This window comes from Dryobates pubescens, chromosome 13, assembly GCF_014839835.1.
Source record: "Dryobates pubescens isolate bDryPub1 chromosome 13, bDryPub1.pri, whole genome shotgun sequence".
NCBI classification, from domain to species: Eukaryota; Metazoa; Chordata; class Aves; order Piciformes; family Picidae; genus Dryobates; species Dryobates pubescens.
Genome location: NC_071624.1, coordinates 4,009,304 through 4,026,481, shown reverse-complemented (window position 1 = coordinate 4,026,481; position 17,178 = coordinate 4,009,304). Strand labels below are relative to the sequence as shown.

Genomic DNA, 17,178 nt, shown 5'->3' with positions numbered 1-17,178 from the left:
TTGGTTGAGGGGTTGAACGCGATGATCTTGAAGGTCTCTTCCAACCTGGTTGATGATGATGATGATGATGATGATGATGATGATGATGATGATGATGATGATGATGATGATGATGATGATAGAGAGTAGTCCTGGTGCAAGCAATTTCTCATGTCTTCAAATGCCCTGAACTGACCTAGAGGATTCCTACCACAGCCATGTTTTGCTGTTCATCTGAAGAGCAGGCTAGAAGCACATTCTCAAACTGAGAGAAACAACCTGGCTCTTTTTATAGTGTATTTACTGGAAGCTCAAACTTTTTTTGCCTGCCAGTGCATTAATTTACACATGATAAAACCCAATCCAGAAAATTATAAAAAATGTAAATGTACCAGGAGAATCCTGTTTATCAGATGCCCTGGTCAGACCAAGTGTCCTTTCCACTAACTGAATGCACAATTTCTGTGTCTGACTAATAATTTCATACTGTTTTGGGCTGAGTTTGCATGTCAAATTGTTTATAAATGTTGAGTTTGTTTTTCCTGAAGAGCTTGAACGCCAATTAGAACGCAGAATAAATATCACCCAGCTTCCAAATAGCATCATGAAATGCAAGAAGCATGGAGGAAACAGGAACCACAGCTTCTGCCAGTTTCACAGCCTGAGTAACCTTAAACTCAGGCTCACAAGAGATCCACCAGGGTGATCTATTTTCTGATACAGAGCTAAGAATGAGACTCTGTTTGGAGTTCAGAGCTGTGCACTACTGCTGATATTTAATCCTCTGGTCTCGTGGGAAAGGACAAAGAGCAAAGTGAAATGCATCTACAGGCATCACCAGGACAGGTTTATTTCTCATGTGGAAGAACTGGTGACAAGTCTAGCCTGTAAGACAGTTGATGAAAGAGTAAAACTTGCCAGCAAGCAGGCACCATGTTTGCGCTGCTGTGCAGGATGGCTGTCAGAGCAGGGTGCCTGGAAGCTCTCCTCCTTCTAAGGCAATCTATTGCAACAGAACTGATGAATACATGCACATTGTTTTCTGATTAAACATGTGAACTTGAAGTTTTATTTTCCAGTTTGCCCCATTATGTATTTCAGGGTTTGGTGGTGGATTTTTTATTGATGTTGTTATCATTAGGGTGCAGGCTGTTGTTTTGTTTCCCTTTATTTTTGCCTTTAATTCAAAATATGAGGGGATTTGTTACTGTTTCCCCTGATCATTTTACCAGCTTTCTTCCCCTTTCAAACCTGAAATTTTTCCACATCTCCCCACTCTAGGAAAGTTACAGACTAGCAACAGAAAAAACAAGTAACCTTCTCCCTCGTGTCTTTCTAAAACACATATATCAGTAATTTAAGCAACTTTAAAAAACCCAACAAAACACACCACAAACAAACAAACAACTGATAAAACAAACAAAAATCCCCACCAAAACAAGGTACCAATTTAAACTACATTTTGATTTAATTTTTTTGTTCAGAGAGTTGACACAGAAAATGTTTTTCTTGTTTTCCTTTCGGCCAGAAAGCTGTTTGTTCTAAAAACTGTGTACCCAGCAATATGTTACCAGCAAAACAGATTCTGAAACAGAACTACTGACTAGAAACCCTGATATTCTCCACACTTCTTCTCCATTACTTTCACAATTAAACCTTCAATCAGTACTACAATCACTATACATTAATAGTTAGAATACTGCATTGTTACCAAAATTGTTACCGGGGGGACCTTAGAGCTGCCTTCCAATACCAGAAGGAATCCTACAGAAAGGCTGAAGAGGGACTTTTCATAAGGGTGTCCAGTGATAGGACAAGAGGAATGCTTTTAAGCTGAGAAAGAGTAGGTTTAGACTGGATCTTCAGAAGTTCTTCAGTACAAGGGTGGTGAGATTCTGCAACAGGTTGCCCAAAGAGATTGTGGATGCCTCCTCCATGGAGGTGTTCAAAGCCAGGATGGATGAGGGCTTGAGCAACCAAGCCTAGTTGAGAGGTATCCCTGGCCATGGCAGGGAGGTTGGAGTAGTTGATCGCTAAGGTCCCTTCCAATCTAAGCCATTTTATGATCTTCAAGTATGTGCTTCTACCATTAACTTATAACTCAGATACACATGGAAATACTGAACTTCTAAGCAGGGCTGTGGGGACTCCCTTTAATGGAACAGCCTGTAACCAACATCTCTCCCTGTTCCACACTGCAATGATTCCCTAAGTTCCTACAAAACACTCTTCAATCATGAAAATTGTTTTAAATGAAGAAAATGGAATGCTAGAACTTTATCTTTTAAAACTACTAGAGACCACAAAAATGCACTTCAAAAAGAAGCATCATGAAAGCCAATGCAATCCCATGGAACATTTCTGTTTCTACAAAAAGACATCTTTGGAAAGCATTCCCTGGCACATTTCCAACCAGCTCTCACTACAAAAACTGATGTGTACTTTGATAGTGATAGTAGCAGATACAGTTGTATTTTGAACATATCTTTTTCTCCTCAGGGCAGTGTTGCCTCATGTTACACAGAGTAAGAGAAATGATAGCAAGAAGTTTAGCTCATGGAAAGCATAAGTGTATTTTCCAGTTTGGAATTTAAAAGGTGATGAGAATGATTGTGATGAAGACTGTGATAAAACACTAGGGGGAAATAAATCAGCTGACAAACTAGAAAGCTCCTCTCGCTCTACAGAGCTCCTAGATGCTCTGCCAACATGAAACAATGAATTTATTAATTAATCCTTTTTAAGAGCTCCTACAGAACAAGCTCTGGTAAGCATGCTGGGCAATTCCAAAACCAGTTGTTACTCAAAGTCCCATGGTAGAAACTCCAAAAGTAAATGGCAGGGTAATCATTTAAAAACCTAATGTTTTGGTATTTTTATGACAACTTTGCAGGAAGAGCTACACGTATTCTAATTACCGTCAAATGTGACGTTCAGCTCTGAGCCTACAATGAACCTATAAACAGCAAACTGTAAGGGACCTCCAGCCAGTCACCAAAGCCGTTTGCTGACTGAGCTTTTGAGTGCAAGATATCTCTAGACACCATTAGCTGTCTCTCTACAGTGAAAGGGACACTACAAAGCAGCCCTTCAACCACGAGTTGCACTATGTTTAATACAGATACCCAAACCTCAAAATCAGCAACTTCTGTTTCAGCAAATCCCTTGCTCAATTACGCATAAAGTTCACTACGAAGGAAAAATTTATGATGACACGATTATCTCAGAATGCTTCTAAACCATGAGAAAGATATGAAGTTACCTTTTCCATCATTAGGGAAAACTTTTATTGTTAACTTTACCTTTCTACAACATCTTCTCCATTCCAGCAAGTTGAGCTGTCTCTCATGACCAGGTCACCATCGCACAGCCTTTCTGCTATAGAGGCATAAAAGGTTCGGGATCGCTTCATGTAGTTGATGAACTCTCTGTAACGCATGAAGAACGCATTTAACAGCAGAGCACTTATGGTTTAAGCCCCCCCCCACCCCCAAAATGAAGAGTTTAGAATCCTTAGAGAAATCAAGTCATCCAAGTAGATTAATTTCTATTTCTAGTGTATTTCTACTCCTACATATCATCCGTTCATACTCAGTCTAATGTTAATACACAGAATTACATACAAAGGGTGGCTTTAACAAGTTACCTTAACACTTATCTCAACATTTGAAAAAAAGGCTCCTATCTGTATGAATAGAGTTAAAAATAAAGAGAAAACATCCTTAAAGGACTGGGTTATTTCTTCCCCAAGTATGAGGTGTATAAACAACACTTTCAACAACCTCCTGGGTGGAAAAGGCCTCCTAAAGCTCCTATTCCATCACAAAACCTTCAATATTCTGTAAGCACCCCACACCATGCAACAACAGGACACAGAGTCAGCTCTTCAAGATGCAGTGGAGCCAACTCCTCCCCATGTCATATTCTTATTAGGAAGAAAAGTCTCTCTCATATCTGGCACCTCTGCTAAGAGGAGTCTGTGCCTGCTGCTTTGGCAAATAAGCAAAACTCCTGGCCAGTATAAACAGCTTGTTTCTGATCATGTGTGCATGGGAAAACACCTTGTGGGCAAACTGATGCCTCTTTTATAATCTAATTATACCCATAATATATATATTTGGCTGAAATAGCCATAAAAAATAAACTGTACCAAAAGAGGTGTGAATTGAGCACACAGCTGAGAGTTTTTCAGAATGAGAAATTACCCTGCTTCAGGAGCTCCTGTTTGGTGTAAGATGTTAAAGATATTGAGAACAAGACTCCAAAACACAAAACCTGAGCTAGAGTTATCATGGAGCTATTTTCTTGTTTCAAAAATGCATTAACAACTCCATAAGAAAGACAAAAGGACTCATTCTGATTTATAATGCTTCCGCCTGACAGGCTCTGAGGGGACACTGCACTGAAGAAGTGCCTGGAGATAAGGCTGGATGGAGCCTGGCACAAAACTATTCAGGTCTTGTGACTCTCTTGGGAGCAACAGGTGCTTCAGAACAGTATCAAATTCCATTGCCTGGTGTTTATGCTTGTAAGGCTCACGCAATGGTTAACTCTCCCCACAGCTGTCTTTTATGCTTTCTCCAAAGCATTCCACCATTACCTAACATGTGATAAAATCGGTCCAAGGATCCTAAGGAAGTAACTTCCCCAACAACGAAGGAAAGCTGTCATTTCAAACAAAGCAAAAAAGCAGGAATTCAGGGGCTTACAAAGAATCACTATTTCTACCTCTTGATCACTAATTTAGGCATACACACTCTAAGTGTTTACACAGCAAAGCTATGACCAGACCAAAGGTCACCTTCCTGACAGAACAGCCAGAGTATCAATCATAAAAGGTGACACAGATGTAAAAGATTTTACAGGTTCTAAAATGGAGTTTTCTTTAAAGAAGGAAAAGAGCACCCTTCTAAAGAGTCTAAAGGCTGTCTTAGCTGAAGCCAAGAGGCTAAAACTCCTTTGCATTTTCAGCTAAGGAGTTCTGACATTTCAGAGTAGCATCTGAGCACAGGCAGAAATGCATCCAACTCTTAATCTTAACAAGGGGAAATATTTATGTCTCATCAGTATGAAACTAAACACTCTGGGGACAAAATGCAGTTACCCAGCGCCTCACAGTATAAAAGCTATTATCTAAAGTATGCCAATTCCTAACTTACAGCTGAAACAGCAGCTTACAACGGAGGCAAGCTATGTGGAGAGACAACAAAGTTTGTCACCATGTTTCCATTCTTACCGAGAGATTTTTTTCAAACTTCTTGATTTGTCATTCTTTGAAGCTTTCAGAGGCAGAGAACTGGAATAGGTCGGGGAGAATAAGCACCAATCAGGAGAGGTTGGGGAGGAGGGGAGAAGCAGGAATTCAGGCAAATGAGGAAAAGAAATGAGAAACAAAAGAGAAAAGTAAAAATTATTTGAAGGAAAGGTCATCAAGCACATGCATAGGATAATACAAGAAAACAAATAAGGAGGAAAATTGCCATGAGATCTTTTTTTTAAAGCACAGATGCAGTTAAAAATGTCAATGCAACACTGAAAAAAATACAACTGAGATTGTTTCTCCCAATCATTTACACATAAGAGCACAATTACAAATGCAGAACACAGCAAAAGGCTGAAAATAAATTCAGGGGTACTTAAAGCTAACTATAACTGATACCAAATGGAAGAACTGCAAATAGATTGGACTGCACAAGAAAACAATGGCAAACAGTTTAGAATGAACGCTATGGGAAGGGGGATACAAATGGGTAGCGTTCATTTGCTGGTACAATGAGCAATTTTCTGTCTGTTAATAAATAATGTGAATGCAGACAGTTCTTGCTGTTCAGTTCTGGTCATATTGCACCACTGAAAACATTTATTTTTTTTTAAATCAACCATGCCATACAGGAGAGCAGGCTCTAAGGCTATATCAAAGGAGGAACAGGGGAAGCAATTCTGGTAGTTATTTGGTGCATGAGCATTTTATGGCAATGATACCTCAAGGTCCTTTAATTAACAATAGACTTTGTATTTAACATCATAATGCAATTTTCCACTTGCATGATTTGATACCACATTCTGCTCCTCCTTACACCTGTACTCTCATGTACAAAGTAATCACAACAGTTGGAGCAATGCAAATAGGCTCAACGATTCCTGTCAATCCAGCTAGCTCTTAATGGAGAAAGTAAGCATGACCTCCAGCAGCTCTGAGGACAACCAGATGATGGCAGCTTTGTCATTGTACTTTCTATGAGCTAAGGACAGGGGTGGCCACAGAGAGGGTGGACCTGCACTGATCATCAGGTGGCATCATCATCTGCCATCACTGAAGCAGTGGTTCCAATACAGCTAGCCAAAAAGGGAAATGAGAATTTGCAGCAGGGAAAGCCTGTACCTGCTGAAACTTCTGTCTCAGCCAGACAGGCAGAAATGTTTGATTTATTTCCACAGTAAGTTAATTTGCATCTGGCATCAATAATATTTTTTTTTGTACTAGCAATTTAATACTCCAATTTTAATAATAACATGTGATGCCTGACCCAATAGCTAGTTAATTTTAAATAAAATCAGTGTCACTGGCTTCAAACATCCCCCCAAAAGCTCAAAATTATTTAAGTATAAAAAAAATCCCCAAGTCCACAGTATTACACAGAAATTCCAACAAAATATCATTTCAAAGCCTGCCTCCTCCAATTAGTGACCCAGCATCATGTTATAGTTCTTTGTTAAATGGAACTTATTTTTATATCTAGACTTGTAACCAGTCTGTGTTTAGTGGTTTGCAATATTATATGCAGCAGACATGCCAAAAGGCAGGTATTGAACTTTGCTTGGAGTCCATACCCTGACCAGAACAGTACTTTGTGCTGAACTCAGCAAGAAAATTCCAGTCCCTTCCAACCCTGACTGATTCTGTGATCTACTGATACTGTGCATGCCCTGTACATTCCCTGTAACATATGGTTTCAATCTTGCCATCTCTACTGCATGCTACAGTAATCTCCACATTAAAAAAATGACTACAGCAACAATCCTGCTAGTTTCAGTTAATCCCTGAATACAATTGTGTAACAACAACAAAATTAAATTACTCTTCAAATCTATAGTTCTGAACTTCATCAGATGAAAAAAAAATAATCCTACCAGATCATAGAATTTAGTCAAGTTTCAGCTTCTTATGCTACTGTCCCTGACATTTGGTGTTATGTAACAAAAAAAAATTCAGGTATGGAATGAAGGGGATGATAATGAAAGATGGGAAGTCTCCCAGGAGCCCATTAGAGCAAGAGAAGCAGAAAAGGCTTCAACTTCCACAGAAAAGGATCCATGTCAGGTGAATTCAGGGCCCATCCATAATCATGCTGTGCAGAAGGTGAGGAGGACTGTCTCTAGCCAGACTCAAAAAAAGAAATCAACCCCAAAAATCCAAACCAACCAACCAAACAATAAACCATCCAGGAGAAAAACCAGTCAGGCAAAGAGACACCATGTGAACAGTTCCACTTCTCCATTGCAGGAGCACCCTTGGCTCCACCCAACAGATGAAAGCAGGGGGTCCCAAAGTCTTTAGAAAGGAGCTTTATTTTGTAACTGGTCTTGCAAAAATGGAATACTTTCAGAGCAAACATACATACTGAGGTATAAGTTGTTTGCCTCCAGGTTTTTAAGGGTATCTCAATGCAGGTACTACAGAAGAGATGAGTTTCTCCTACAGATGTGCTAACCAGAGTGGTTCCTCTCTTTGAGCTTGGGAGTATTCTGACACACTAAAGGAACAATGCACAGATTTTCTGTTTCCTTGGAGAGTGCTGGCTCTTATTCTCTCTCCTTCCTTATTCTAGAAGGCAGGAGTCATGTTCCATACTCCCCTTGAATAAAAGATCATTTGGAGAGGTGTCTACTACGTGGACCAACAGACTCAACTGGACTGACTGCCTGTGTGACCCTTGTGCCTAACCTGACAGACAGCTGAGGTTATTGCTCTTCATTTTCGAGGTCACCAGAAGAAGCAGCACCAAGAAAGATTCCCATAATTACTCTCACACTCTGCATCCCCCATAGCAGTTAGCTGTCACTAAAAGTGCATTTTAACCAGCCCACTGCAGGAATGATTTTGCCCACCCATTATAAAATTTTATTACCTAAAATTGCTTTTTATTGATATCATATGTGATTAAATGATAGATGCTAAACCACACAGTGATGTGGCCAATCACTATGTGCTCCACAAACATTTCCAAGCAGCAACAGCCAAGCTTCATGCCATGTGTTTTATAGGGAGCTATGGAAAGTAAAAAAAATCTTCTCCACTTCTTACTAATTATGGCATGGTTCCATCATTCATTTTTTTGGTGCAAAGGCTCCCCATGATACCTACCAACACTATTTCAGTGAGGTTTTATGCTAATTGTGTAAGGATGCACAGACCAATTCTGAGAAACTCTCCAATTTACAGTGCATTAGTTTTAGCATGCATTCTTTTTCACTTACAGGTCTTACAATTAAAATGTCAATATTCAAATAATTCTACATAGTTGGGAAAGGGGAGATCCTCATCTGAGAGAGAACTGCTGTCCTGCTATTAAAAGCCAGCATATTAGTCCCAGTGAAGTCAATGAGTTATAGAAAAGATGGCCCAGGGTTCTGTACTTTTAAAATAGTATTTCATTAACTGTATTACAATTATTCTTTGGATGATTACTGATGAATTTATTAATTTCCTTAATGCCCTTTTCTCTGATTTACACAGTTAATGGATTAGCTCCAAGCATCAGCACAAACTGTAGTGTTTTGGTTTCAAATTACAAAGCGACAAAGATACCACTACCACTCAAAAAAACCCCTTAGCTTGCTGACATTACTTCTGTTGTTTAAAGCAGTGTTCGTTTCCTTCATGCAAGCTTCCATAAGAATTAAAACACAAATGGATTAAAATCTCATCTTCACAACTCCATAATCCAGGATATGGAAATTTTAACACTTCTGCCTGTTATCCATCCACCCAACATACAGAGATAGACAGGACTCCCTGGGCAGATTAGGTACTATCCTCAGAGGCATGAGCCCAGGATGATTCCACTTATTTCTGCTTACTGGTGATACAGTGAACAACTTGTTAGACAGAAATGTGTCTGTTAGCTCTGACATCTACTGAGGTGTCACGAGTGGGACTGAAAAGGCATTCTTCCCTCCCCACTACAAATTTACAGAAAAGCAATCCAGAAGTTACACCAGGGAGAATAAAAGAAAGACCAGGAAATCTGGGAGCAGCAATACTCATGCCACGGCCAGCGGCGGTAATTCAGCTGTCTATTGTCTCAACTGGTATGCAGCTGAGAACAGAAGCCAAGATGGACACAAAAAAACTAAACATTAATGCTTCTGCTCTTGCTCTGCTATGTAACAAATCAAGAAGATTGCAGGGGATCTTACTACTCCTCCCCAGCCCTGTAAAATAAGGAATGGACTTTGTGTCTATGCAATGAGTCTCTCCTATTCACACCATTGTCCTTCCACCACTGTCCCTGGATAAGCTCAAGTCCTTAAAGTCCTGGGCACTTGTATTTTAAGTACTTTAGACTCAGCTGTGGAAATTACTCAGACTTAGTTGAGGAAAAGTTTTCATCATTTTCACTGCAAGTTTCAGGCAATACCGAACACATTGGTGCTAAGTAATGACATCAAGTCTGGGCTGTACAAAGCTTTTGTTGGAGTGACCCACACTGTAATACCACCAAGACACCTGTGTAACCACCATAGACAAGAATGGCTGGATAACACACAGATGAGGTGACAGAACTGTGTCTCTGTCTTAAACACTGCAGTGCAAGGAACCACTAACAAAGTGTGAGCAGAGAGCTCATGTCAAAGCTGCTGTTGCTTAGGGTTACCTTCGTTTATTGTTCAGACTAGTCTGAGCCATCACGAACGGCTGAGTTTCAGTCACTTCCTTCACTGGCACTATATTGTCTGAAGACAGGATCCCTTCTTGTTGTCTGGGCTGTCCACACACTTTATCAACCTGTATGAAAGGAAGGGAAAAGAAAACCATGTTTGAGTGAAGAAAATTATGTACAATTGTCCAAAGGTTTGCTTGTTCCTTGTGGTCAGTGTTTACTGCAAGAGAAAGAAGGTGTCTGGGCAAGACAAAGAAAGGATTCTTCTCTCCAGGACCTAGAAACTAGTGCCCTGTAGAAGAATGAACAAATTATGAATCTTCCATTAAAACAAAGAAACAGGCAAAAGGAGACAGTATCAGCAAACCACTGTCAATAAATTATTTTCTCGGACAAAATGGAATGAAAAGAGAATTTCCAGCCCTGAGAATCATCAGTGGCTTGAAACCTGGGTTTGGAACACTGACATTGCACAGCCATTTGTCTTTATTGCCCTTCCTGAAGCCTCTCATAGGGGATTTTATACAAGACCAAGCGAAAGCAAGGTTGTGTTTATCCTTTGTGCACTGCAGATCTGACACTGCTTCTGCATCCTGCCACATTTATTTGCTGTAACAGCTTTAAGTGATAAAGGCAAGACAAACCTCTTCCCTTTCTAATCCACAAATAAGTAATCCGTAACGTTTTCACCTACACTTCAATCCTCAAGTAAACATGAAAAGAAGACAAAGGATATCCCACTGCAAGCATGGCACTACCTGAGACCTTAATCACACAGAATCCATCATCCCACATAGCGCTGAATTTGGTATCCTTTCTTCAGTTTTCCACTATAAGCAGGGTGAGATGGATTCTTGGCGCATCTTTAAACCCTCATGGAGTCACAGCTGGCTCTCTGCAGAATATTTCAGACCACAGATGATTTCAAACATTTTTTTCTGCCCCTTTGCAACACTATGTTGAGTATGTTGGCTCAAGTACAGGACCATTTTCTCTACCTTAGTGCATTTCCTCCAGGAAAACTGCTGGTATGTAAAGCAAAGGCATTTTCCTCCGAAAAAAATAGGCCGATCAAACATGAAATGTTGGAAGCTGTATAGGCATGTCACTTAACATCAGCTTTAGTTGTATGAGTTATGGCCTGATCCTGTATAATACGTTGTGAAGAACCTAAAACTGTAGCAATTGAATGAGAACATACTGGATTAATCCTGACACATCTCCAGGAGTCAGAGTGGGAGCCAGCTGCCTCACTCAACACCATGCACTGTGTATATTGTTCTGGTCTCACTAGGGACTAGCATGGCGTTGCTTTAAACCACAACTTTCTGAAATAAAATAGTCTATTTCTGTCCCTTCAAAACTTCTGAAAATAAAAAAGCCTCACACTTTAGACAAATGAAAATATAAACCAAAAATGCCTTTTGAACCCTTTGGAACTGGACGGAGGGTATAACACAGCTGGACCACATTGCTGCACAGGATGCTCTCTGTCCTGCACCCCAGGTTTCCTACAGCATGCAGACCAAATTCCCAGCATCAATTTCTGCAAAATCCATCTTAGATTACATCATGTCACTGGAGTTGATGTCTTCAAATTACATACCCCTCAAATCTAGTCACTGTGGATTTAAGATAGTTTTAACCAGCACTAGAGAAGTTTGGAGAATCAGCATTTCTCCTATACATAAGCAAAGAAGAATTCCATGGCTTTCATTTTGTTTTGTTTTCCTGTGAAGTTTCTAAGAGATTTGGAGTCATCAGTTTCGTTGCAAATCAACAGTTTAAGTGTCCAAACGAAAACAGTCTGTTTGGATTTGTATTTCCCATACCAGAGGAAGAAAATGACTCTTTAAATTTCAAAAGTTTCAGTAATTTTTATGCCAAACATTAACTTTGGGCTTTTCTTTTTAACCAATAATCACAGCCTCCTGCATATCAAACAGAACCACAGTATTTTAAGGATAAAGTATTTCTCAGTGGAACATCTTAACCAGTTCTACTCCCTTATAGAAAGTAACTCATTACAGGAAAAGACAAATCTCATTCACACTTCTTTGTCATGTGGGTCTTCAGTGCCCTTTTTTTCATTAATATGCTACAGAACACTAGCAATGCTTCAGAACTTAAGCTACTGCACAGCTATTTTAATCTGAAGTGACATTAACAGGATGGAAGATGCAATAATGATATATTACTTATGATGTCAATAGCTCTTCTATGTCTCAGCTGAGATTTGGACTGCATTTTACTGGGAAGTTAAAAAATAGAGTAAGGTACTTCAGCATCTGACACTTAAAGAAGCCAAAAATGATGGGACACTGGTGCAAAGGCACAAAGTGACTTCTGCACAGTCACAGCAGGGGCCCAGAGAAGACCACATCTCACTGGCCTCCCAGTGCAGCTTAGCCCTATAGTCCCCAGGCCAGAGCTGCTCTCCAGGATGGCTTTTTGGGACGGCCCTTATGGGCAGTTCTAGTAGGGCCAGGCTGGCAGCTCCCCAGCTCACTTTTCCTCCCACCTCTCCCAGTTTCAAAGTTAGTGTGGACCACGACATTTTCTTCATTTTCAGTTTTGTCAGGGCAACAGGGATGCAAGATTTCACCCCACTGCTCCCATAACGTGTGCAGGTGGCTTGAAAAACTCTGCTGATGAATATGAATGTATCCTAAACTTTTGGCTGCAAAAACCAAGCTCCCTTGCAAGAGATTGTCTCCCATGGCTCTTCAGTTATCCCTGTTGGCAACTTTGTTCCAGATTTTGGATGAGTCAAACAGAAACATGATTATTTTTTCATGTGGACTAATTATGACATCTGACTGCAATGTGGTTTTCTGCAAAATAAAATGAGAGAAAAGGCTGAATTTTACTAGCTAGTTTTGGCAGTCACAATGCTGATGGCAAGAACGAACACTCATGTACAGAAAACCATCTTAAACTTCCAGCTAGTACATTTATGAAAAATGAGTTGCTGCTATGTAAATTAAACAGTATGAAGCATAAACCCCCCCCCCAACAAAACACCAAACCAGAAACACCTTCTGGAACTGCAACATCTGGAATTTGCTACTACAAATTACCTGTCTGTTAACAACAGTAAGGAACACGGAGGTTTCCTTCCCATCCTAAGGGCACCAGCCAACTCCACTGTCAGGTTAATGCAGAGCTCCTGAATCAAATTGCATCGCCCAAAGGACAAGTAGTGCTACTGAGATGGTGACTGGGGGACTTACTGCTTCCAAGTAATCTCTTAAACTGAAAGCGTAGACTACAGGATGTATTTGTTTAGAAACAGAAGCTGGCATTCCTCAACTGACACTGGACATTAGAATTTGACACAGTAACAAGAAAGATCAGATATTGTGAAAAGCAAGAGAACTGCAAAACATAAGCTGCAAAGAAATGGTGTAACTATGAAATAATTTAAGAAGAGTTAGAGACAGAAGATCCTAAATTTAACCTTTAGTCCTCAAAATAATCAGGTATCAACATAAAGCGTGACTAGGCTCATTTATTTCTTTGTTCTTAAAACCTACAAATAAGCCTGCCAATCTGAAATTACTGACCAAAATAAATCACCCCTCATTAACTATAACACCACTAAGGTCATTCCTCTTGTCTCTCTGATGATATCTCATCAAATCTTCCTTCTAGCAGTGAATACCTATGGCTGAAATCGAGCATTCCTTATACCTCATACTCTCCTAAATTATCAATAATGTTTCAAATTCTTTACACTTCTCTTTGGACTAAAGGGTTTTTTCTCTCATACACCAGTGATTCTTAAATACCATTCTAACAACCAGAGCTTCTCCTGTGAACTTTCCTGTGTAATGAAAGACAGTCTCATACAGACAGGGATTATTTGACCTCCCACTATTTGTTCTTTTAAAAAGTGACCATTTACAATTATTGCAGAGGCTTAACAAAATAAATTGAAAAAAAATCTTATCCTAAATCTTTTGAACTCTTGCAGCTTAAGCAACCTTAAACACTGAGGTCATATTTAATATACCTAATATAATCAAACAAAGGAAAAATGTCATGCCCTTCTGGATATCAAGAGAATTTATCTCTCTAAAGGAAGAGAGAAAATTTTCACTAGCTTGGAAGAGTAATTTTCTTTGACTCTGTAATGGAAAGCTTAGTATTTTAAAAAACAAGATTATTCTAGTGATTGGGCTTTGACTTATTAAAATGCTGACAGGTTTTCCAGCCAAGTGCACCCACTCTGATCTTTAACCCAATGCAGTTCTGCAACACCCCAGAATCTGCGTGAACACCTCTGACAAATTACACCCCTCAGCCCTGATTTCTGATGGCCGTAACCTGCAACAGGTGCCACAAAGGCACCCCAAATCAGTTTTCTGCTGCCAGCTGCCAGGTTTGAAATGAGGGAAGCAAGAAACACTGAGTCACAGGGAAATTAGGTTTGAATTTTTGGACCTGCATGTTCACCACGAGATCTCATCACCTATTACTACATTATTGTTGTGAAATGCTCATTCCCAATGTTCAAAAGATGAGTGGGAGCACATTTGGCAAAGCATAAGCCAAAGCTCATTGCCACTGACAATAGCTATTGAACAAAGCCTTGCACTCAGTGACAAGGCAATGAAAAGGGAATAAGAAAGGTCATTAGATGAGAGCAAATAAGTTTCAATTCTGCCTTTTTTAGATATTCTCTCTCTTACGGAATGTATCACCTATTAAAAATGCAGCATTTTCATCTTTCTTCCTTTTTAACTAAAAAGGCCTGGTTTCCAGGCTGCTAGGTATATTGAAAAAAAGATGGGCATTCAGTAAAGGCAGAGAAGCCAGTAGGATTCTGCAAACAGCCCTGAAATTAGTTCTTGAAAGAGTAAGCTAAGCCCTGTGTTGGAAGATTTTTGTGCTTGTGTGAATTCACATTGCTGGCTTATTGAGGTTCTGTCTATCCTTTCAGGCACCAACACTGGCCACACACAATAGTCAAATTCTGCAGCAGCTACTCAGATGAATCAATTTCTACAAGGTCTTCTCTCAATTCAAAATGTAAATTATGAGTAATGAGAATTTGGGTCTTATTCTACAACACTGTTAAGAAAGAGGGGCTAGAATATCTGTACTGGGCATGCTCCTGAATGCACATATGCAGGTTTTATCCACAGAGATAACAGCTGAGGATTTCTGGGAAAATAGAAAATAAGGAAATATCTTACACAATATCAGATATCTCATGAATTCTATATAGCTTATATCTAACAAATCTGCCCCATAAATTACAATGATACTCTTTTCTGCACTCACTGTCCTCTGAAATGGCATACAGTGGCCCAGATATCAAACCATCTACAGTTTATCTCCACATGTAAAATCTTTTAAGCACACATAAGTCAATAATTTTGGCTATTTGTTAAGATTTGTTCAAGCATTGTTGTTCAAATTGTGTATGTGTTTACCCAGCTGAAAAGAGAAATGGTAATCCTTTCTAAAGCTAAAACAAAACACACACAGAACCAGCGAGGTAATGACAGCTCTCCTCCTCCCTCAGAATAGCCCCAAGACTCAGGAATAATCTTTGTGGCCTTTGTTAGTTGTGACATTTGTCCTTAGATATTGACAACTTAGAAAGGTTAAGCTCAATTTTATAATTAATTACAATCATCTTGTATGGAAGGAAAACTCTATTGGGAATCAATCCAAGTGAGTCACTTGAAAAGCTCTCAGAAAAATTAGGGTAACTTTAAAGATAGCACAAGAAGAAAATCAATTCAAAGATTTTATTCAAATTCTGCTTTTATCACTTTTCAAATTAATTACAGGCTACCAAAATGGTCTTGCCTGTTATGTGTTTATTATTTATTCCCATTCTTAAAGGAAAGCAATTATCAAAATATTAGTGGAATTTCTTTTATCGCCACAAGCTTAAGACACAACTAAGAAAAAGACTCCACAGTCTGTTCTGCAAAGATTCAATAACCAAGCACAAAAAGTAGTGGAGAAAGATCACACATCTTACAAACACACACAGACATACAGAGAGGGCAATATTAAAATAGCACAACACACTCATATCCTTTAGGACCTCCCTGCTGTGCAGGTGTGGTACAGGCTAAACACCAAACTGTGGCAGTTATCACTGCATACAAAGTCCTTAGCACAGACTGGCTCCCAGTGCAAAAGTGGGATTGCAACTATCACTAAGGGCCCCACTGCCTGCTGCTGGGCCAGGGCTGGCATCTCTGCTGGCACGACCTATGGTGATATTCCTTAGACCTCTGCAGCCAAGTGACAGTACCATAAGCTGAGCTAATAAGCCTCATTCTGAGCAGACCCAGTTAGATGGATCCATCTGTGATTGCATGGCAGGCAACCTCTAGGAGCAGGGGACTGACAAATAGAAGGCATCATGCCCATGATTCAGACAGGTCATCAGCTGGCACAGGCAATTATGGAAAAGAACGTATTTCCTTAGATAGCTTTAGTCATAAAATAAGCATGTTACTCTTCTATTGGATTTAACTCATATATAAAGACAGACACCTAAGGAGCTATAAATAAGCCATCTTTTCCTCTTGTTAACTTTAACTATGTTGATCTGTACTTTACTTCATGATGATGCCCAGGAGCTCTCCAAGGCAAGATTGGGACCCATTTCGCTAAATGCAGTGAGTCTGATCACTATCTAACACAGTCAGTCCCACTGGATTCCACAAGTTTCAGCTGCCTGGCAGCATCATTCACACTACGGCCCAGTGACATAACGAATCAACATGAAGGAGAGGCTACTGCAAGAGGGAGAGCTTCTCCCAAAACTGCATCTTCTTTTGGCATTGCCAAAGATGACTTAGTAGAAGAGACCATTACTCTGACCTAGCTGGAATCTTCCACTCCTCCACATGCCGTTACTGCGGCCACAACTACAGCAGAACTACAGGAATGATTCTGAACAACTGGCCAAGCTGACTGCAAATACTCATTCTACATGTATGAGCAAATACAAATTTGTAATGAATTACTAGGAACTTGAGCAATCTGATTCATGGATAGCTGTCACAATTCTCTGAGCATACAGTTACACTATCAAACTGTGACAGGGGAAGTTTAGGCTCAAGGTGAGGAGAAAGTTCTTCACAGAAAGAGTTATTGGCCATTGGAATGGCCTGCCCAGGGAGGTGGTGGAGTCACTGCCCCTGGAGGTGTTCAAAAAAGGATTGGATGTGGCACTTGAAGCCATGGTTTAGTTAGTCATGAGGTGTTGGGTGATACGTTGGACTTGATGATCTCTGAGATCTTTGCTCAACCTTATTGATTCCATGATGCTGAGGGTATC

At 39.9% G+C, this 17,178-nt stretch overlaps 1 protein-coding gene across 1 annotated transcript in view; it reads right to left on the bottom strand.

The window, feature by feature from the left end:
• The window catches only part of LOC104309989 (glypican-5), a 390,036-nt gene that overhangs the window by 255,168 nt on the left and 117,690 nt on the right, over positions 1 to 17,178 (bottom strand). The window contains exons 4-6 of the mRNA XM_054166882.1: positions 9,858 to 9,988; positions 5,216 to 5,275; positions 3,282 to 3,407 (exon numbers count right to left, since the gene is read on the bottom strand). Coding sequence (XP_054022857.1) covers positions 3,282 to 3,407; positions 5,216 to 5,275; positions 9,858 to 9,988 — 317 coding nt within the window. The remainder of the gene's footprint in view (positions 1 to 3,281; positions 3,408 to 5,215; positions 5,276 to 9,857; positions 9,989 to 17,178) is intronic.